The 23644-nt window shown below is 47.6% G+C and overlaps 1 protein-coding gene across 3 annotated transcripts in view; it reads right to left on the bottom strand.

The window, feature by feature from the left end:
• The window catches only part of LOC100054057 (cationic amino acid transporter 4), a 54494-nt gene extending 33739 nt beyond the window's left edge, over positions 1–20755 (bottom strand). For 2 of the 3 annotated variants that reach the window (XM_070276076.1, XM_070276075.1), the window contains exons 1-2: positions 20532–20755; positions 5009–5198 (exon numbers count right to left, since the gene is read on the bottom strand). Coding sequence is in view for 1 of the 3 variants with exons in the window: in XM_023646744.2 (XP_023502512.2) it covers positions 2746–2854; positions 5009–5198; positions 20532–20558 (326 nt within the window). In the remaining 2 variants the exon portion in view is untranslated. Of the gene's footprint in view, positions 1–2745; positions 2855–5008; positions 5199–20531 lie in introns of all 3 variants that reach the window. The other variant, XM_023646744.2, reaches the window with a different exon arrangement.
• Positions 20756–23644: the final 2889 nt, after the last annotated feature.

A 23644-nucleotide genomic window follows, 5' to 3' on the forward strand; every position in this document is an offset into this window, starting at 1 on the left:
TGTTGGAAAGTAATTGGCAGATATCCAGACACTCACCCCTCTCAACACTGTCCTGAGAATGAGGACCTTCCCACTGTCCTCTTATCACACTCAGGAAATTTAACTTAGGCAGATAAATCTACTGTTTAAATTTCCCTAGCTGCACCATTAATTGTCCTAAATCTTTTTATTTTCCAATCCAAGATGCACTCAAGGCTCTCGCATTGCATGTATTGTCATGTCTTTGAATCTCCTATGCAGACCTGTCTCATCCTTCTGCCCCCTCATGTCACCTCGTCACCCTCATGTAGACGTGCACACAGCCACCAGGCTTGGACGTGATGCCCTGTGACACTGCCCACTGTGCACTCCTGGCCTGGCTTCACTGGCCCTCCAACGCTGTGCAACCACCTGGGGCCGGACCAGCCCTCCCCTCTGTGCTCTCCCCGCCCTCCATCTCTGCCTGGAGCTCCTTCCTGAGCCCTGGGAATCCAGACTGAGGGGCTCCAGGCAGGAAGTCTTCCCTGGTTCCCAGGGGAGAGCCAGTGTCACTCTCTGGACCCCACAGACCCGGGCCCGCCTCACCTCCCCCACCCCTACTGCCTGTGTCTGTTTAGGGACCCTTCTGTCCCTGCCCCCTCAGCAGGCAGGGAGTTTCTCAGAGGCAGGTCCCAGCTTGCTTGTCCCCTGTGTCCTCAGCAATGACACAGGGCTGAGACCCAGGACTCAGGCTGGGAGTGGATGGAGTCAGTGGATGAGTAAGATGAGGCCTGTGAGGGCCAGGCCCCCCAGGAGTGGGCAGAGCAGCCACTGGACTCTCTCCTGCCCCAGGACAGCTGCTCACTGAGGGGAGGCCTCAGGTGGGGAGGCCTGGAGACTGCTCAAGCTCTAAGGGCCCTGTATCCTGCCTGCTGGAGAACTTCCCCATGTCCTGGGCCTATGGTCAGGAGGGGAGGGACGGGGCTGCAGGAATCAAGCCCTCTCTGGGTCTCAAGGAGGGGCAGGGTTGGGTACCCACCCCAGGGAGACAAGCGGCTGCCTTCTCTTGGGTTCCTGATGAGCAGGGCCGTGCTGGCAGCTTGCTGGTGGAGTGACATGGGCCAGGCTGGGGAGGGGAGGCCTGGGGCTCAGGCTGGGCAGCATCTGGAATTATCTGGTGCCTGGAGCCTCAGCAAAGCCCAGGGGTCCCTGCTGCCTCTCACCACCAGGGCAGTGTCCATGGAGGCCGGGTCAGACAGGCCGGGGTGAGAGATCATGGCCCTGAGACCTGGTTATTGGAGCAGAGTCATGTGTCCCTGGTTGTCCTTAGGGCCCAGAGAAAGTGATGTCGAGGCTGCAGAGAGTCGAGGAGTAAAGCTGCCAAACCCAGTGGCTTCCTGTGTGGTCCTCACAGGCAGGAACCGGGAGGGGGAGGTGTCTATGGTAGTTGGAGCATGGCCTTGGGGAGACCATGGCGGGTGCAGGGTGGGCCTGGGGAGCCCCAAGCATGGCGCCGCACCACCAGCAGGTGGGCTGAAGGTCCCTGGAGCAGGACCAGGTGTTTGTGCACCAACCTGCCTGTGTGTGTCCCACCCTGAGCCTTTGTCACAAAGCCCTGAGGGGGTGGCAGGGAGAGAGGTAGCTGGAAGCTGCAGGCAGCCCTGAGCTGGGAAACAGCTGCTGCCTCAGTCTGCACGTGGGTGCACTCCCAGGGGACCATGTGCACCATGTGGGCATGAGCCTGAGAGATGCGTGTGCCCAGTCAGGGGGCCTCTCCTTCCAGGGCAGGCCTCAGGAAATGCCCTGCTCTCTGGGAGCCCTGGGAAACCCAGGGAATCCTGGAACTGCACTGCCCCTTCTAGGCGGCCTCCTTGGGGTCCAGGCTCTGCTCTCTGGTCGTGCCCCTGAGGGGACATGTGGGGAGCCTGAGAGGGAGCCTGGCCCTGCCCTGTCTTGGATCCCTCTGTGCCTGGTGTGCAATACTCTCTTATAAGCTGGCCAAAGTACACTGGGCTGAGAGCCATACCCTGGGTCACAGGCCTGGCCGTGTCCCTGACTCAGGGTTGTCCCAGAGCTGGCACATCCCCCTTATAGAACCCCAGCATCTTTGATTTGTTCCCTGAACAATCGTCTGGTTCCCAGGGGTGTTAAGGACTTAGTGCCACAAAGAGGCCACATGGACATGGCAACAGGCTATGTGGCTTTCTGAGCAGTGATTATTGTGGATCTCTGGGGCTCGGGCCTCTTCCCTGCCCACCCTACTCCACCTGCCCAGGTAGCTGGACTTGGTCATAAACTGGAAGGTGCTGGGCAGAGTCCACCACACCAGCACTGGCCACGGCCCACTCCCAGTGACTTGAAAAACAGCACCTGTGCTAAGGTCCTGAGGATTGCCTGGCATGGTCAGGTCTGCACACCAGAGCTGCCTTGGATAGAGGGGCTGCCAGCCCCTCTGGCCTCCTGAAGAGGTGGGGGAGGGCAGGACCCCAGTGGTCCTCATGGACTGGGGGGCTTCCCTGTGTGACCAGGATCGTGGGCTGGTGCCTGACTCGGGGGCTGCACGGCCTGCACCGTCACCTCCAAGCTGCTGCTGGGGAACAGCACGTAGCATGTGGCCATCAACCCCGGCTGCTCCCACTGGTTCTCCTTGCTGTGCCAGATGCCATACCCAAAATACACCGCGAGTCCTGCAAGGGTGGCACAAGGCTGAGGGGCAGGTCTTAGCCCTGCTTCCCTGCTTGCCCTCCTCCTACAGCCCCCCGGGGTCCTAGCTTGGCCCCCACTCACCGATCAGCAGCCAGATGGAGAAGCCCAGCCAGGTCAGGTAGCTCATCTGCAGCATGAGGAAGACATTGAGGAAGATGCTCAGGGTGGGCGTCAAGGGCACCAGGGAAACCTGAAGGGACAAGGACAGGGCTGGGCTGGGCTGCTGGGAAGGGCTGCTGGCCCAGGGCCTGATTTCTCGGGAGTCCACAGAGCCTTTCTCTGCCTCTGGAGATTCCAGAGACAAGGGTCCCCCCACCACGCAGAGAGAGGGGTGTGCGGTACTGGTCTCCCCCGCCCTGCGGCCCTGGTGCATACTGCCACAGCAGAGGAGGAAGGGGCGAAGGGAGCTGGCTGGGCTGAGCGTGGTGGGTGCTGGCTGGAGGAAGTACCTGAAAGGTGTACTGGCGACGCTGTTGCTGGTGGGCCCCCAGGACGAGGAGACTGAGCAGAAACATGGTGGAGCTGAATAGGAGCAGCAGGGTGTATCCCCAGGGCGGGAGGTGCAGGGCCCAGTTCCTGAAGACCAGCACGCAGTCCAGGGTGGTGGCTGAGACCACCAGGACACTGAGCACCCAAGTCACAGCGGCTCCAGGCCTGCACCCACCCAGGAAGCCAAGGTAGGGCCTCAGGGCTGGTCGCACCTGCCTGGGCTCAGGGGCTGAGGCCTGCTCTGTGCCCACACAGCTGCCTGGGTCCTGAGAACTGGATGGAGGAGGCTTTCGGAAGCGTAGCACGATAACTCTGGTGGCCACAAATGTATAGGCCAGCAGTGCACCAATGGACAGGAACCGGACAAGTGCCTGGAGGTCTAGCAGTAGTGCCAGGAAAGCCATGAGTACCCTGAACACCAGGATGCCCACCATAGGCACCTGGGTCCGGGGGTGCACGTGGGCAAACACCTGGAAGATGAGCCCGTCGATGGCCATGGCATACGTTGTTTGTGGCAGGAAATGGAGAATTCTGAGCAGGACACTGGTCATGGCTGTGGCAGAGGGTGGGAGACTGGTCAGCATAGTGCACAGGCCCACAGGCTCTGCTGCTGGGGGCCAGGACATGGATGGCCCCTTGGGAAAATGTGCATGAGTTTAGGCTTTGAGAGTGAGCCTGAATGTATGTGACTGCTGGATTGTTCCCCCTCACCACCCAGGAATGGGACAGCCCAGTTTAGGTGACAGGCCCACTGGAGAATCTGATGAGGGCTGAGTCCCTCTGCCTGGAAAGATCTGGAAGCACATGCCTATAACTGACATTCTACGTACAACTGGGAGGGGTGATGAGTAAGTCCCTCCCCACAAGCCTGGGTGGAGAGTCTAATCATTAGCACCTTCCTGGGCCCAGGATGTGACTGGGAGCACAGGCCCAGATCGGGAGATGTGTGCCCTGGAGGCTTAGGGCAGGGCCGACTGCCCTATCCCCTCACACCTTGCCAGGAAGAGCACCTTACCGCAGATGGAGCCAGCAGAAATGAAGAAGCCTGACCAGCTATAGCCTCGCTGGTGGAAGGCATCTGTGAATGCTGAGTCAGGGTCCAGGCTGTGCCAGGGCACCATGAGGGTGAGCACAGTGCAGACAAGGATGTAGGCACCAGCCACTACACCAACTGAGATAGTGATGGCCATAGGTACAGCTCGCTTTGGTGTCTGGGCCTCCTTGCTGGAGGCAGCAATGACACCAAAACCCTCAAAGGCATAGAAACAGGTGGCGGCACCAGCCATGATGCTGGGGAAACCAAAGGGTGCAAAGCCACCCTCCTCAGTGCTCCAGTTGTGCGGGCGGGCCAGGACAAACCCCAGGATGATGATGAAGAGGATGATGACCAGGTTGATGGCAGAGAAGATGTCATCACCTGGTTGAGCCAGGAAGAGATACAACCTCCACAGGAGATGAATAAGGAGGCCAAAAGTGCAAAGCCAGCAGCCAAGAAGTCTGGGTACTGGGCCAGGAAGGGCACCTGCCAGATGCCCACGTGGGTGACAGTGAAGCTTTGGATGCGATGGCTAAAGATGGCATTCAGGTAGGCGCTGCAGATGCGGGCCATGGCAGCGCCACCAATTAGGCACTGAAAGAGCACATTCCAGCTGATGAGGAAGGCCCACAGCTCACCCATGGACATGTAGGTGAACAGGTAGAATATTCCAGCACAGGGCACATGCACTGCAAGCTCCACGTAGCATAAGGTTGCCAGCAGGGAGGCCATGGCAGCCACGCCAAAGGACATGAGCAACGCAGGGCTGGCCATCTCCTTGGCCATAGAGCCAGTGATTAGATAGATACCCATGCCTACCATGCCACCCACACTCAGCAGGGTCAGCTGCAGTGTAGTCAGGCGGCGCTGCGGCAACGTCTCCGTGGTGGGCTCCTCCAGTGGCTTCAGCCGGTTCAGCTTCTGGCAGAAGCACGCTAGGCTGCCGGTGCTGGGCAGCCCCCGGGCCATGGTAGGCAGCTGAGAGGAGCACCAAGCCAGCTGCCAGCACCTATAAAAGTCAGAGAGGAGTGACATGTTGCCCAGACAGGTCCTGACCAGCCTTCAGTCCTTGCTCTGACCCTGCCCTGGGGACCCAAGCCTGGAACCACTGGCAGCTGCAGGGCTGGATGAGGCAGGCTCAGGGCCTGGCAGCAGGGAGGGCAGGAGGCCACAGGGAAGCGTGGGGACCCCTTCAGCCTGCCTCCTGGGCAAGGGACTAGGTGTTTTAGAGGTGCCCTTAGAGTGGGGAGGGGACATCCCCAGGGAGCCAGGGTAGGAACCCCTCCAGTGGTCTGGGATCCCAGCAGGGTGGAAACCTGAGGTCTCCCTGCAGCTGGTCCAGGCCTCTAGGACCCAGAACAGGAGCGACTCTGTGGCCTTGGTCATAGCCCAAGTGGCCACCTGGCCTGGGACAGTGAATTTCACCCCCCACCCCCAGCCCCCCCAGACTGGTGCATCAGCTCACCCTGCTGGGAATGGGGGTCATCCTTGCACCTCTGCCTGAAGCCAAGTCCCCACCTCTCAACATGATATGCCACCACCACACCCCTGCCAAAGTCACCTCCTTCATACCCCTGTCCCCAGTTAGGAGCCTTCAACTCCTCTCCTGCCTGAGGCAGCCCTGCAGGAATTGCTGTGACTCACCTGCTATTGCTGCCACTGCTACGTGCGCTGCGGTGGCCTCCACCCCTGGGCACAAGCTCCAGCCCTGGGCCCTGCCTCATCATCACACACTCACTCAGCCCACCCTGCTCACACCTAACACAGTCAAGACAAGACTCCCAGGTTCTAGGGAAGCCCTATGACTGTGCTCAATTCACAGATGAGGATGCCTTGGCCACCAGGTAAGTGACTAGCCCAGGCCACCAGGGTGGCCTTGGGAGGCAGGTGGAGGTTAATGTCCGGGTCTGGCGTGGGGTCTGGAGCCCACCCACTTTCCACTGCTGCAGACACCCTCCTTGATCCCTCATCCCAACACACAGACTCTACCAGCTGGGCACCACCCAGGCCCCTCGACCCTGGAAGATGTGGGGGCTGTGGGAGTCAGGCAAGACACTGGTAAGATGAGGGTCTGAATGTGGCTGAGAGGCCCTGGGCAGTCCCTGACCTCTGGCACAATGGGATGACAGTAGGCTACCCTCATCCACTGACAAGGGAGTGCCCGGCTTTGGGGAGTGGTCTGTGAATTGGCAAAACTCATGCTGGCTGTTCTGAGCTTCTAGCTACAGACAGTGTCCTGAAAGGAGGCAAGCAGACCCCTGAGGCTGACCTCCAGCCCTCCAGCTTGGGGCACCTTAGGGCCCCTCAGATCCCAATGGCAGCCCATCCCAGCCCAGGAGCACCTGTCAAGACTGGGGGGCCCTGGGGGACCCTCACCACAGTTCCCCACCTGTGGATATCCATGAGAGGCGTCTTGGACTGAACATCTGCTCCATGCCAGTCCCTTCATCATGGGGACACATCATGTGTCTTGTCACATGACCATCACAAAGCCCCTCAGTCTTATTTATTCGTGGGGCTGAGGGCTCTTTGTCCTTCCGCTCTTCCCACTCCTTTGAAAGTGGAAAGGCTGGTGTGACAGGGTGTGAACTGCTTTACAGCAAAGTGAGGACAATCCATCCAAGCAAAGCAAAACCCAAACAGTCATCCTCTTCCCCCAGAACTCTCTCCATGTTGTCAGGTTTCTATGCGGTTTGTGGGATAGGACGTTAGGGGCACCTGCAGGCTGTCTGGCTCAGTGGGATGATGACAGGGTGGTGGACTCCCAGGCGAGATGGTGCCACTTGGAGCACTCTGCCTTAGCCAGCCCCTTGCTCCCTTCTGGTATTTGGCTGACATTGTCTTGAGGAGCTTCTCAGATGGGCTCCCACTTCCTGCAGGGGTGACCCCTCCCACACCTCACTCCTGTGTGGCCTAAACATAACTGAGCAGAGATCCTTGTTCTGAAACGCCTTCACAGAAACCTAGAAAAGTGCATTTTCCACCAAGAGGCCTGGGCAGTTGTGTAACAGGAGCTCCCCCAAGGCCTGACCGGCGGCCACCTGAGAGCTGGTATGCAGGGTTTCAGAGCACTGACTTTTCATCTACCCAGAGAGGGGCTCTCACTACACCCCCTTTCACAGCCACCAACATCCAATGGATACTCGTGGCCAAGTGTGGTCAACGCAGTAAATTAAACTTCCATGGACATGGCTGGGCCAAGTGCTGGACCCCAGCTAGCAAGGCAGTTACACTGAGCAACACATGGAGATGCAGTGAAGAGAAAGCACCAAAAATACAAAGAGAAGAAGAGAGAACACTTCCCACCTCATCCTACACAGCCAGGAGCACCCTGACACCAAACCAACAAAGACATCACAAGAAAACTACAGACCAACTACTCTTATCAGCATGGATGCAGAATTACTCAACTGAATAGCCACAAATTGAATCCAGAAACATATAAAAAGGACCCAGCGGTATTTGTCCCAGGAATGCAAAATTGATTTCAAATGTGAAAATCAATCAATATAGTATGCTGGACTAGTAGAATAAAGGACAAAAACAACACTATTTTCTCAACAGAGATAAAAAAAAAAAAACAGTCAACAAATGTGGAAAAGAAGGGACCGCCCTCAAACTGACAACGACCATCTACGAGAAAACCTCAGCTGCTCTGCTCAGTGGTCAGAGACTGAAAGCTTTCCCTTTGCTCAGGAACAGCATTGGGAGGTCCTCTCACCACTTGTATCCAACATTTTACTGGAGGCTCTGGCCAAGGCAATTAGGTGAGAACATGAAATAAAAGGAATCCAGATTGGAAAGGAAGAACTAAGACTATCTCTAGCCTCAGATGACATGATCTTATGTAGAGAAAATACTAAGAAATCCACACAAAAAATATTAGAACTGATAAACAGGTTCAGTAAAGTTGCAGGAAAAATCAATTGTATTTCTATACACTAGCAATGAAATTTCTATACCCAGAAATGAAATTAAGAAAATAATTCTGCCTGCATAGCATGAAAAAGAATAAATTTATGTATAAGCATAATTATAATAAATTTAACAAAAGAAATGCAAAACTTGTACACTGAAACCTCCTACACATCATTGTAAAAATTTAAGACCTAAATAACTGGAAAGATATCCCATGTTCATGGACTGGAAAGCTTCATATTGTCAAGATGACAATACTCCCCAAATTGGTCTGCAGATTCAGTGCAATCCCTATCAAAATCCCAACTGTCTATTTTGCAAAAATTGTCAAGTTGATTATAAAATTCAAATGCAGATGCAAGGGACCCAGAGTAGCCAAAACAATTTTGACAAAGAACAAAGTTGGTGGACTTAGACTTTCTGATTTCTAAACAAAGCTACAGGAATCAAGATAGTGTCTCACTGACATAAGGATAGACATATATAGATCAATGGAATAGAATTAAGAATCCAAAATAAGGTCAGTTAATTTTTAAAAATTCATGGCCAATTTATATTTACGGCCAATTAATTTTTTAAAGATAGACTTTCCATTTATTATTGAGAATAAAATAAGGTGGAGTTCTCATACACCCCCAACCCCTCCACATGCACAGCCTCCCCCACTATCAACATCCCCCAGCAGATTGGCACATCTGTTATAACTGATGAACCTACACTGACACATCATTATCACCTACAGTCCATGGTTTACATTAGGGCTCACACTTGGTGTTGGACATTCCATGGTTTTGACAAATGTATAAGGACATGTACACACTATTACAGTAAGCCCTAAAAATCCTCTGTGCTTCCCCTATTCATCTCTCCTTCCCCACTAACCGCTGGCAACCAGTGATCTTTTCACTCTCTCCACAGTTTTCAGTTTCCAGAAGGTCATATATTTGGAATCATACTGTACACTATGTAGCCTTTTCAAATTGGCGTTTTTCACTTAGAAATATTCATTTAAGGTTGTTTTATGTCTTCTCATGGCTTAATAGTGACATCGACCCTGATACCATTTTCCCCACATCAAACCCAGCATATATGGGGTTAAAACCAAAACGCTCATGCCCTGCCTACTCCCTGGCTTCCTGGCTCCAGAATCCACCCTCCTCCATGGAGACAGGCATCACCAAGGACAAGAACTTGGATTCTTTTCTCCCTGCAAAAAGATACAGGCTGGTGGGAAAGCTGCTGACCAGCAAGGTCATGAGCTCTCTCCTCTCTGCAAGTCATCTCAAGACCAAACACAGGCTGGTGGGGAAGCTCCGTCCAGCAAGGCCATAAGCTCCGCCTCCCCTCCCTAAAACCCCAAATAAAAACCCTTCCTTTTAGCTTTTTGGGAAGTTTGAGATTTCAGTGTTAGCTGCCCTCTCTCCTTGCTCAGCACTGTGCAATAATAAAATTCCTACTTTCTGCCACTACACCCAGTGTCAGAGATTGGCTTGCTGCACAACGGGTGAGCAAACTCACTTCAGGTTCGGTATCAATAGCACTTTTCTTTTTAGCACTGAGAAATATTTCTTGTCTGGATGAACCACAGTTATTTATCCATTCACCTATTGAAAGACAGCTTGGTTGCTTCCAGGTTTGCCAATTATGAATAAAACTGCTGTAACATCCATGTGCTGGTTTTTGTGTGGACATAAGTTTTCAAGCCATATAGGGAAATACCAAAGAGTTTTGTTGCTGAATCATATGGTAAAAGTATGTTTACTTTTGTAAGAACCGCAAAACTTCTTCCAAAATGGCCGTGCCACGTTGCATTCCCACCAGCATTCCTGTTGCTCCCCATCCTCAGCAACATTTACTGTTGTCAGTGAATTGGGTTTTTGCATTCTAAAAGGTATTTAGTGGTATCTCACTGTTGTTTTAATTTGCAATTCCCAAATGACATAGGATGTGGGGCATCTTTCATAGGCTTATTTGCCAGATGAATATCTTCTTTGATGAGTTGTTTGTTCAGAACTTTGCCCATTTTTAATTGGGGTATTGGTTTTCTTATTGTTGATTTTTAAGAGTACTTTCTGTATTTTGGATAACGATCCTTTATCACCTATTTGTTTTACAAATATTTTTTCCTAGTTTATGCCTTGTCTTCTCATTCTCTTGATGGCCAATTGATTTTTGACAAAGTGCCTTAACATTCACCAGGGGGACCAGCAGTCTTCTCAACACACTGTGCTGTAACACTGGATCTCCACATGCAAATGAATGAAGTCAGACTCCTACCTCACACCACACAGAAAAATTAAGTCAAAATGGATCAGAGACCTAAACCTAAGAACTGAAACCATACAGGCATACCTTGGAGATATTGCAGGTTTGGTTCCAGACCACGGGAATAGAATGAATATCACAATAAGGTGAGTCACATGAATTTTTGGTTTCCCAGTGCATATGCAAGTTATGTTTACACTATACTGTAGTCTATTAAGTGTGAAAAGCATTATGTCTAAAAAAAGAAAGTACATACATTAATTAAAAATACTTTATTGCTCAAACAATGCTAACTATCTCCTGAACCTTTGGTGAGTTGTAATCTTTTCACTGGTGGAGGGTCTTGCTGGATGTTGATGGCTGCTGACTGGTCAGGGTGGTGTTTCCGGAATGTTGGAGTGGCTGCGGAACTTCCTTACAATAAGCCAACAATGAAATTTGACATTCGGAGTGACTCTTCCTTTCGCAAACAATGTCTCTGTAGCATGCAGTGCTGTTTGATAGCATTTAGCCACACTAGAGCTTCTTTCAAAATTGTAGTCCATCCTCTCAAAACCTGCCACTGCTTTATCAACTAGATTTTCTAATAATTAAATCCTTTGTTGTCATTTCCACAATCTTCACAGCATCTTCACCAGGAGTCGATTACATCTCAAGAAACCATTTATTTTCTCATTCGTAAGAAGCAACTCCTCATCCATTAAAGTTTTATCATGAGATTGTAGCAATTCAGTCACATCTTCAGGCTCCACTTCTAATTCTAGTTCTCTTACTATTTTCACTACATCTGTAGTTACTTCCTCCACTGAAGTCTTGAACCCCTCAAAGACATCCTTGAGGGTTGAAATCAACTTCTTCCAAACTCGTATTAACGGTTATATTTCAACTTCTTCCCATGGTTCATGAGTATTCTTCATAGCATGTAGCATGATGAATCCTTTCCAGAAGGTCTCAATTTACTTTGCCCAGATCCATCAGAGGAATCACTATCTATGGCAGCTATAGGCTTATGAATTGTATTTCTTAAATATTAAGACTTGAAAGTCAAAGTAACTCCTTGATCCGTGATAAAAATGACTGCCCAGATCCTGCAGAGTGGATGTTGCATTAGCAGGCATAACAACAACGTCAATCTCATTGTACATCCTCATCAGAACTTGGGTGACCAGATGCATTGTCAAAGAGCAGTAACATTTTGAGAGAAATCTTTTTTTCTGAGCAGTATGTCTCAAAGGTCTAAAATATTCCGTAAACCATGTTGTGAACAGATGTGCTGTCATCTAGGCTTTGTTGTTCCACTTATAAAGCTCAGTCACAGTAATTAGCATAATTTTTAACAGTCCTAGGGTTTTCAGAATGGTAAATGAGCATTGGCTTCAACTTCAAGTCACTACCTGGATTAGCCTGTAACAAGATAAACAGTCTGTTTTGAAGATTTGAAGGCAGGCATTGACTTTTCTTCTCTAACTAGGAAAGTCCTAGATGGCATCTTCTTCCAGTACAAGGCTGTTTCAGCTGCATTGAAAATCTGTTGTTTAGAGTGGCCACCTTCATTAACGATCTCAGCTAGATCTTCTGGAGAACTTGCTGCAGCTTCTACATCAGCACTTGCTGCTTCACCGTGTACTTTTATGTTATGGAGACCATTTCTTTCCTTAAACCTTAATCAACTTCTCCTGGCTTCAACCTTTTCTTCTGCAGCTTCGTCATCTCTCTCAGCCTTCGTAGAGTTGAAGAGAGTTAAGACCTTGCACTGGATTAGGCCTTGGCTTAGGGGAATGTTGTGGCTGGTTTGCACTTCTATCCAGACCGCTAACACTTTCTCCATATCAGCAATAAGAATTTTGCTTTTACCTTTTATGTGTTCATTGGAGTAGCACTTTTAATTTCCCTCCAGAACTTTTCCTTTGTGTTCAGATCTTAGCTGTTTGCTGTAAGACGCCTGGCTTTTGGCTAATCCAGGCTTTTGACATGCCTTCCTCACAAAGCTTAGTCATTTCTAGCTTTTGATGGAAGATGAGAAACATGTGACTCTTCCTTTCACTTGAACACTATGAGGCCAACATAGGGCTACTAATCGGCCTTATTTCAATACTGCTGTGTCTCAGGGAATAGGGAGGCCTGAGCAGAGGGAGAGAGACGGGGGAATGGCTCATCGGTGGAGCAGTCAGAACACATGACATTTATTAAGTTTACTGTCTTACATGGGCACAGTTCGTGGCAATCCCAAACAATTACAATACTAACATCAAAGATCAGTGATAGATCACATAACAAATTAATAATAATGAAAAAGTTTGAAACATCTTGAAAATTATTAAAATATGACACAAAGACACAAAGTGAGCAATTGCTGTTAGAATAAGGGTGCCCATAGACTTGTTGATGCAGGGTTACCACAAACTTTTGACACTGTTCAGGACAGACTGCCCAAGATATGCCACTCTGGTGTGTGAACTATTTTAAGCTGAAGACAATCAAGGGTCAGAAGACTCTGGAAGAACATTTACCCTTCCCCCAAATTGCCTAAAAGAATTTAAGATAATAGGGCCTGCCCTAGGAAGAAGCTCTGACCATCGATAATTCTGGGGATGGTAGACGTCTAGCTGGGGGCACTGCTTCAAAAGATCTCTTTTGGGTCCCATGGTCTGTCGATGGGACAATGCAAACATTCGTTTACCACATGTGAACTCTTTTCATCTTCCGGTACATTTCCTTCTCCCCCTTTGAAGTCTCAGACCTCAACCTCCCTCTCCTTAGTCCAGAAAGGCATATGCACTTCATTTTGCCTGTCTTTGGAATTCTTCCTGCTTATGTGAATTCCTGTGTACATGTGCTAAACTTAGCTTGATTTTCTCCTGCTAACCTGCCTCATGTCGTTTTAATTCTTTGACCAGCCATGAGAACCAGAAGGGGAAAAGGGGGGGATTCTCCCTCTTCCCCTGCAGCTTTGGCACAGCTGGCAGGATCCCCATGGGCTGGCAAGCTGCCCTCTCTGGCTGGAAGGACTCCTTCCTCCCTAGGACGGTGGCATAGGAGGAGATTCTGGGTCACCTGATGAAGGCTTGCAAGAGGAAAGATTCTGACCATGTCAGCCTCCTGGAATCTCTGTCTGCTGGGTCTGGTGGAAGCAGGTGGTGAGAACATCTTTCTCTCTTTCTAAATTTGGATTGGCAGGAGAAAATATTTTGGAAACTAGTTTCTTGTGCTTTTTAGTGACACTGGTAAATTTGGTGCAGTACTGCTGGCTTTGTTGGTCCTTTCCCTCCCAGAGATGGTCACTGTATTTTTTCTTTTTCTCTCTGTGTTTGGAGTCAAACGTCACAAGAAAGAAATAACATAGGGCAGGATGCAGGCATAGGCCTTATAAGCCTGCCGTCCGGGCCAGCCCCACAGGCTGGTGAGTTTGTGGTCTCAGCAGACCAGCATCTATTTACACAAAGTTTGCTGTGGGTTCACAGGCACATGAGGTAAAAGCTGTTGCTGAGGGACGTCTTGGAAGCCAAATGACCACAATAGTGGTGGATACGGGCTGAACAGATGAGACATCAGGGTACTTGCTGCCTCAAGAGGATGCCCATGATAGGATAAGTTGGCCAAGGAACAGAGTAGATGACAACAGGTCAGCTGCCAACCTCAAGAAAATTTCCACTTGGTGACATCAGCAACATGACCGAGTGAGTTGTTCCCTTTGTCTCTCCACATTTTGAACTACAATGAAAGGGACATTCACTGACCACAGGCGGAAGCCCACACAGCACAAAGGATGCCTGAGAGACACAGCTATACATCTGCGGGTGGATGGACTGGCCACCCGGGAAGTGCCAGAGATAGGTGAGCATGCCCTGCTCTCCCTCAGTAGTGAGGTGCAGGCACATGAACAATTTGCAACCCGCTGCAAACTCCCAGAAAGTGGGGATATGCAGCGGAGTGACGGTAAGAGGAGGAGGCGGTAACTCTCAGCCCGTGATCGTGGTCACTCTCCCTGCACAGAGAGGGAGCCCACCAAACCCCTGTGCTGTAAAAGAGCAGCCATAGCTCCGGTCCCAGGTCACAACAAGGAAGCCCCGCCTGTGACTGGAGTGTAAGCAGGGGCCTCAGCAGATTTCCGCGCTGAGGCACACACTTCCCAGGCGTGCACCAGAGCTGGCAGTGCAGCTGTGCTCCCAAAGAGGCGACAGGTCTGGGCGGCTGTGGTAAAAGGCACGGCAGCTTCGAACACATGTGCGTTCACTTTCCCAGTGGGGAGGGGGGCCCACTGTGCCCCAGGGCCATCAAAGAGCAGCCATGGCTCAGGTCCCAGCGAGGAAGACTCACCCACAAGCACAGCGGACTGCGGACTTCAGATGGTGAACAAGGACCTCAGCAGATTTCTGTGGTGGGGCAAACACAGCCCTGGCATGTGTGAGCGCTCACAGGGCAGCTGCACTCCCCAGGAGGGGTGGATCCAGGAATAGGTGTGGCAGCTTTGAATCCACTGGTGATCTCTTTCTGACAGGGAGGGGGAGCTCAGAGAACCCCTGAGGTGCCAAAGAGTGACCTTAGCCTAGTGAGGAAGCCCCACTCGACAAGGACGGTCCACACAAGTGCCTGAAGACACCCGAGGCTGGGATAAGCGCTCATAATACCCCTACGGCTTCCAGCAGTGGGGGTGGGGCCAGAAACCCTGCTCCTGCTCCCTCCTAGCTATAGCAGGGGGAATCTGCATCCTAAGACTACCACAAATGCCCCAACAAAAGATTAGTTTAGCAAACAGCATGAGAAACTTCAGCAACAGTTCAGACCAGAAGGAAAATGACAACTCACCAGAAACTGACACTGAAGACACAGAAATACACAACCTAAACGACAGAATTCAAAATAGCCATCAAAAGGAAACTCAATGACTCACAAGAAAACACAGAAAGACAATTCAAGGAGCCCAGCAATAAAATGAATCTCTTCACCAAAGAGATTGAAACTATAAAAAAAATCAAGCAGAAATTCTGGATATGAAAAACACAATTAATGAAATAAATAATAGTCTAGAATCATTAAGAAATAGAATTGATCTTATGGAAGAAATAGTCTTCTTGAGGATAAAAATGTAAAAATTCTACAGGTGGAGGAGACAGAACTAAGATTTTACAAAAATGAAGGAATTCTCTGAGAAATATTCAGCTCAATTAGGAAGAGCAACATAAGGATTATATGTATTCCAGAGGAAGAAGAGAGGGAGAAAGGAGCAGAGAGCCTGTTCAAAGAAATAATTGCTGAGAACTCCCCAAATATGAGGATGGTTTCTGATTTACAGATAAATGACACTAATCGAATGCCCAACTTCATCAATGCTAAAAGATCCTCTCCAAGGCATATAATAGTAAAAATGGCAAAATTTTGGGATAAGGAAAGAATATCAGGAACAGCAAGGCAGCAGAAAATAACCTATAAAGGAAACCCTATCAGGCTTTCAGCAGATTTCTCTGCTGGAACCCTACAGGCTACAAGAGAATGGAATGATGTATTCAAAATACTGAAAGACAAAAACTTTCAGCCAAGAATACTCTATCCAGCGAAGCTTTCCTTCAGATACAATGGAGCAATAGAAGCTTTCTCAGATAAACAAAAGCTGAGGGAGGATATCACCACAGTCCTTTCCTACAAGAAATAATTAAAGATGCCCTCATACTGGCAACAAAAAGGGAAAGGTCTACAAAGCTCTGAGCAAGGAGATAAATAAACGGACGTGATGAGAAACCTGCAGCTCTCCACCAGAATAGGGAGGCAAAGGCTCAATTACAACTTAAAGAGAAAGAGAAAGAAAGCATCAAAAGTAAATCACACTTCAACTCAGCCACACACTCAGGAAATTTCAAACAGAACAAGGTGTAACAGCAATGACTCAGAGGGGAGAGGAAAGGGAAGGAACCTGGTTAGGCTAATGGAGATAAGAGGCTATAAGAAAATGGACCATCTCATCTGCAATATCTTTCATACAATGCACATTGTAAACACTAAACAAAAAATCAGAGCAGAGCCACAATTCAAAAAAAAGAGAGAGAACTGAGAAACCCCTCTCAGAAAACCAACAAAATGAAATGGCAGTCAGAAATACAAAGGGGGAGCAGCCCCATGTCCATGTGGTTAAATTCACGTGCTCCACTTCTGTGGCCCAGGGTTTCACTCACTCAGATCCTGGGTGCAGACATGGCACCACTCATCAGGCCACGCTGAGGCCTCATCCCACATAGCACAACCAGAATGACCCACAACTAAAATATACAACTACGTGCTGGGGGTATTTGGGGAGCAAAAGCAGAAAAAAAAAAAAAACGATTGACAACAGTTGTTAGCTCAGCTGTCAATATTTTTAAAAAAGGAAATACAAAGGAAGAGAAAGAATGGAAACATAGAACAACCAGAACACAAGAGATAAAATGGTAGCATTAAGCCCTCATACAACAATAATCTCTTGAAATGTAAGTGGATTGAACTCTCTACTCAAAAGACACAGAGTAGCTGGATGGATTAAAAAACAAGACCCAACAGGGGCTGGCCTGGTGGCACAGTGGTTAAGTTCCCATGTTCTGCTTTGGTGGCCTGGGGTTTGCCACTTCAGATCCTGGGTGCAGACATGGCACTGTTTGGCAAGCTATGCTGTGGTAGGCATCCCACATATAAAGTAGAGGAAGATGGGTCTGGATGTTAGCTCAGGGCCAGTCTTCCTCAGCAAAAAGAGGAGGATTGGTGGCAGATGTTAGCTCAGGGCTAATCTTCCTCAAAAAAATAAAAAAAGACCAAACAATATTCTGTCTCCAGGAAATGCATCTCAGCTTCAAAGGCAAACATAGGCTTAGAGTGAAGGGATGGAAGACAATACTTCAAGCTAATGGCCAATGAAAGAAAGTAGATGTTGCCATACTTTTAACAGACAAAGCAGACTTTGTTTTAAAAAAGACAATGAGAAACAAAGAGGGGCAGTATATAATGATACAAGGGACATTCCACCAAGAGGACATAACACTTATTAATAGATATGCACCTAATACTGGGGCACCAAAGTACATAAAGCAATTATTAACAGACCTAAAGGGAGAAATCAACAGCAACACAATAATAGTAGGGGACCTCAACACCCCACTTACTTCAATGGACAGATCATCCAGACAAAAAGTCAACAAGGAAATAGATTTAAATGAAACACTTGACCTGATGGATTTAATAGACATATATAGAGCATTCCATCCAAAAACAGCAGAATAACATTCTTCTCAAGTGCCCATGGCACATTCTCAAAGATAGACCATATGTTGGGTAACAAGGTAAGCCTCAACAAATTCAAGAAGATTGAGATCATCCCAACTGTCTTTTCTGATCACAATACTCTGAAGCTAGAAATCAACCACAAGAATAAAACTGGGAAAGTCAGAAATATATAGAGATTAAACAACTTGCTATTGAGCAACAAATGGAAGAAATCAAAGAGGAAATTTAAAAATACTTGGAGACAAATGAAAATGAAAAAACAACATAACAACTCTTAGGGGATGCTGCAAAAGCGATCATAAGAGGGAAATTCATAGCAACACAGGCCCACCTCAACAAGCAAGAGAAACCTCAAATACGTAATCTTAAAATGCACCTAACACAGCTAGAAAAAGAAGAATAAACAAAGCCCAAAGTCAGCAGAAGGAGGGAAATAATAAAAATCAAAGCAGAAATACATGGAATAGAGACTGAAAAAACGGTAAAAAGGATCAATGAAACTAAGAGCTGGTTCATTGAGAAGATAAACAAAATTGACAAATTCTTAGCCAGACTTACCAAGAAAAAAAAGAGAAGTCTCAAATAAATGAAATTAGAAATGAAAGGGGAGAAATAACAACAGCTACTGCAGAAATACAAAGGATTATAAGAGAATACTATGAAAAGCTAATGCCCACAAATTCAGTAACCTAGAAAAAATGGATGAATTTCTAGACTCATACAACCTCCCACAACTGAATCAATTAGAAACAGAGAATCTGAACAGACCAATCATGAGGACAGATATTGAAACAGTAATCAAAAACCTCTCAAAAAACAAAAGTCCAGGACCAGATGGCTTCTCTGGGGAATTCTACTAAACATTCAAAGAAGATTTAGTACCTATCCTTCTCAAACTATTCTGAAAAATTGAAGAGGATAGAGCACTTCGTAACACATTCTATGAGGCCAACATCACCCTGATACCAAAACCAGACAAGGAAAACACAAAGCAGGAAAACTACAGGCCAAGATCACTGATGAACTTAGATGCAAAAACCCTCCACAAAATATTGGCAAACTGAATACAGCAATACTTTAAAAGAGTTGTACACCACAATAAAGTGGGATTCATTCCAGGGGTGCAAGGATGATTCAAGATCTGCAAATCAACCAATGTGATACACCACATTAACAAAATGAGGAACAAAAATCACATGATCATCTCAATAGATGCAGAGAAAGCATTTGACAAGATCCAACATCCATTTATGATAAAAACTCTCAATAAAATGGGTATTGAAGGAAAGTGCCTCAACATAATAAAGGCCATATATGACAAAAACACAGCCAACATCATATTTAATGGCAAAAAACTGAATCCCTCTGAGAACAGGAACAGGACAACTGTGCCCGCTATCGCCCCTCCTATTCAACATAGTACTGGAGGTATTGGCCAGAGCAATAAGGCAAGAAAAAGAAATAGAAGGAATCCAAATTGGAAAGGAAGAAGCAAAACTTTTGCTATTTGCTATTTGATATGATTCTCTATGTAGAAAACCCTGAAGAATCCACCAAAAAACTACTAGAAATAATCAACAACTATAGCAAAGTTGCAGGGTACAAAAATCGCTTTTAAAAAATCAGTTGCATTCCTATACACTAACAATGAACTAGCAGACAAAGAAACCAAGAATACAATCCCACTTACAATCACAACAGAAAGAATAAAATACCTAGGAATAAATTTAACAAATGCAGTGAAAGACCTGTACACTGAAAACTATATGTCATTATTGAAAGAAATTGAGGAAGACAGAAAGAGATGGAAAGATATTTCATGCTCATGGATTGGAAAAATAAACATAGTCAAAATGTCCATACTACCTAAAACAATCTATGGATTCAATGCAATCCCAATCATAAGCCCAATGGCGTTCTTCACAGAACTAGAACAAAGAATCCTAAAATTTACATGGAACAAAAAAAGACCCCAAATAGCCAAAGCAATTCTTAGAAAAAAGAACAAAGCTGGAGGCATCACACTCCTTGACTACAAAGCTATAGCAATCAAAACAGCATGGTTTTGGCACAAAAACAGACAAACAGATCAATGGACCAGAAGTGAAAGGCCAGAAATAGAACCACACATCTATGGACAGTCTATCTTTGACAAACGAGCCAAGAACATACAACAGAGAAAAGAAAGTCTCTCCAATAAGTGATGTTGGGAAAACTGGACAGACACATGCATAAGAATGAAAGTAGAACACTATCTTGCACCATACACAAAAATTAACTCCAAATGGATTAAAGACTTGAATGTAAGAACTGAAGCCATAAAACTCCTAGAAGAAAATATAGGCAATATACTCTTTGGCATTGGTCTTAGCCACATCTTTGTGAATACCATGTCTACTTGGGTAAGGGAAACAAAAGAAAAAGTTAACAAAAGGGATTACATCAGACTAAAAACCTTCTACAGAGCAAAGGAAACCATCAACAAAATGGAAATACAACCCACCAATATGGGAGAAGATATTTGCAAATCATTTATCAGACAAGGGGTTGATATCCAAAGTATATAAAGAACCCACACAACTCAGCAACAACAACAACAAAACAAACAGCCCGATTAAAAAATGGGCAAAGGATATGAACAGAAATTTCTCAAAGGAAGATATATGGATGGCCAACAGGCACATGAAAAGATGCTCAACATCACTAATCATTAGGGAAACGCAAATCAAAACTACAATGAGATATCACCCTACACCAGTGAGAATGTCTGTAATTACCAAGACCAAAAACAGCAAATGTTGCAGAGGATGTAGAGAAAAGGGAACCCTCTTACACTACTAGTGGGAATTCAAACTGGTGCAGCCACTATGGAAAACAGTATGGAGATTCCTCAAAAAACTAAAAACAGAATTACCATATGATCCAGCATCAGGCAGTCCATGCGGGATCTACTGTGGATGTGCCCTGGACCTCCACTGCAGAGAGTTCATGTCCCCTGGACACAGCCCATCTATGAAATTATAAACCTCTCCTGCCTCCATGGTCAGAAGACCCACTAAATTTAGAGAGGACTCAGAAAGGTCAGTGGCTATTCATAACCCCACCCACGGAGATCGTGGCTGGCTGCTAAGGGGGTTCTTCCAGCCCAGGATTACACTGTAGTTATCAGACTGACCAGGGGACCCCTGGAGGAAACGCCCTCACAGGGGAAATAGAGGGCCAGACCCTCTCCCAGGCCCTCCTGCAAATGACCAGGAAGTGGCTCTGCTCGAGGCTGACACTCAAGGGTTAATAAGAGCAATTTTAGAGGTGTTTCCTCCTAAAGGTAAATGGCCAAAAATGGAATTATGCACTCAGAATGAGGGGAACATCCATAAGCCTTTGTTGAACACTTATATAAACTTTTCAAAGGCGCAGTGCATTAAACCCGGAAGCCCCAGAGCAGAAGAATCTCCTAATTCCTGCTTAGTAGGAAATTTTCTTCCTGATATCAAAAGCAAATTCCAAATAGTGTGGTTGGTGGGTCAGGGCAGCCATTAAGTGTAATAATGGAGGCTGCTACACAGTTCTTTGAAAATAGTCGGCATGAAAGTAAAAGAATAAAAGAATTATGAGCAACTCTTCTTGCTTTTCAACTTGAATGTCTAGAGAAGCGAAACTGTGACTGTGAGAGTCACTGAAGCCCACTCAGAGGGCTCCCTATTTGCCTCCAGACACTTGCAGGTCTCGCAGGAAACCAGGGCATTGGAGAGAGATTGTCCTGCTCTGAAGAGAAGGGGAAGCTTAAAAATACCTCCCCGGCCTTGGCCCCAGTTCCCCCAGAAGTCTTGTATTTCTCCTCCTGAGGGGCATTTCCCCCTTAAACGATGGGGTCAGCTGATCCTCAGTCACTGCCCTGAGCCATCACTAAACTTAAAATAGAGGATCGGGAACCGGATTTCTTAAGTGACTCTGGTGTGACTTTCTCTAATCTCCCTTCAGAGGGTTTATCTCTACCCATCTCCTCTGATTCTGTTCAAGCTGTTACAGTCTCTGGGCAGCCTATTTCATGGCCCAGGTCCCAGCCACTCCCACAGCTTGAGCCCCTTAACACTCACCCTGCCTCTCTAGTCTTGCACTGTTCCCACCTTTTTGGCAGAGGTTTGTTATGTAAATTTAATGCCACTAGAATTGTAATGACAAAGGCATTTTCACCTCCCTGCCCTGGGACCAAACCCCAAGTCTCCTACTTTCCTTGTTAGAAACTCATCCTGATTTAAATTCTTCTGAAGAGGATGAGTCTTTAAATATGTCCCCAAGAGTCTCTGGGCTACACATGCCAATGAAGTAGGATTGTTACCACGCACGTTACCTGGAAAAATGATGAACCATGTCCGTCAGTTGCCCATTACCCTCTCCATAGATTCAGAGTGAGGAATTGAACCTATAGTACACTCTCTTTCACATCAGGATGTACTCAACTTACTTCCTCACCCTGTAATACTGATGCCTGCCCTGATGTCAGTTCCCCTACATTAAAACCAGCATATATGTGGTTAAACCCAAAGCACTCTTGCCCTGCTCACTCCCTGGCTCCCTGGCTGCAGAATCCACTATCTGCCATGGAGACAAACAGCCAAGGACAGCCACCTGGATTCCATATCATCTCCTCCTCCTTCCTGCAAGCAGTGTCCCAAGGCTGAAGGCAGGCTGGTGGGAAAGCTCTGACCAGCAAGGCCACTGACTCCCCCCTGCCACAAGCAGCCACATTTCTCACAAACCTTTAAAGCCCCTGGCTCCCCATCTTTCAGGGAGATAAGATGAAATGAGACAAATTTGAGAGCTCACTCTCACCTCCCAGCTGATATCATCTGAAATAAAAACCTTTTCCTTGCCTGGTGTTCCAGTGTTTATTTGGCCCATCTTGTGTGGCAGGTAGGGAACCTATGTCTACAGGAGCAAACAATACTGCAATCTTGACAGTGAAAAAAGAAGACAAGTTTGACTCACATGGAACCAAATCTATAGATTTGTACAGACCTCAGAGCCATAAAGTCTTCTGTATTCCTTGGCAGCCCTGGCCCCTGATCCAGCCGTCATCCTGATTCAGTTCCTGATGGTGCAGCCTGAGTGACAAGAGTTGGACCTTCCCCCACTCTCTTTTCCATCCCACTGCAGCCTCACAAGTTACTTCTGCATTTACCTTTAAAGGGAGGCCATTCACATGGACTCGCCTACCTCAGGGATATTGAGTCTCCCTCAATATTTTCCCAAATCCTTGCAGTGGACTTGAATTCTGTAGCCTTCACTCAAGGCTCCACTCCTGTTCAGTATGTGGATGACCTTCTACTCTGTACTCAGAGTAAACAGGGAGCCCTTACAGACCCCTCACTCTCCTAAAGGCACGAGCTGCTGGAGGCCATAAAGATCTAAACCTCAGTGGGCGCAGACGACTGGGACCTACTCGGGACAGGAGCCATGTCAAGGCTTTCAACAGCTCACCCCAAATGCCTTGAGTCCATTTTGTCCACCCCTCTCCCCAAAATGAAGAAACAGCTCCATAAACATCTAGGGACAGCTGGTTACTGCCCCAGTGGATTCCTGATGCTGCAGCCCTTGTGTGCTCTTCTCCCAGACATCACCCCACAGCCTATTTCCTGCCCTTCAGACCCATTAAACTCCTGTGAAGCCTTAAAATTACCTTTTCCCCCGCCCCTGGTTCTCTGCTTACCTAATTTTGACAAAGCTTTCATCTATACTGTCATGAAAATAATGGAACTGCTGCACGCATTCTAGGACAGATAAGTCCTATGGCATGTTTCTCATGCCAACTAGACCCCATGACATCAGGTATGCTCCCATGCTTATGTGCAGTGGCTGCAGCTGCCACCCTGACTGACAAAGCCAGTACTCTAACATTAGGCTCTGCCAGTCATCTCTATGTTCCCCGGGCTGTGTCTGCTCTTTTGTAAGTTCACAGGACACAACACCTCTCTACAAGGCCAGACAGAGCAGGCTCTTCTAAATAACCCTTCCATCATCTTACAT

Source organism: Equus caballus, chromosome 8 (assembly GCF_041296265.1).
Source record: "Equus caballus isolate H_3958 breed thoroughbred chromosome 8, TB-T2T, whole genome shotgun sequence".
NCBI classification, from domain to species: domain Eukaryota; kingdom Metazoa; phylum Chordata; class Mammalia; order Perissodactyla; family Equidae; genus Equus; species Equus caballus.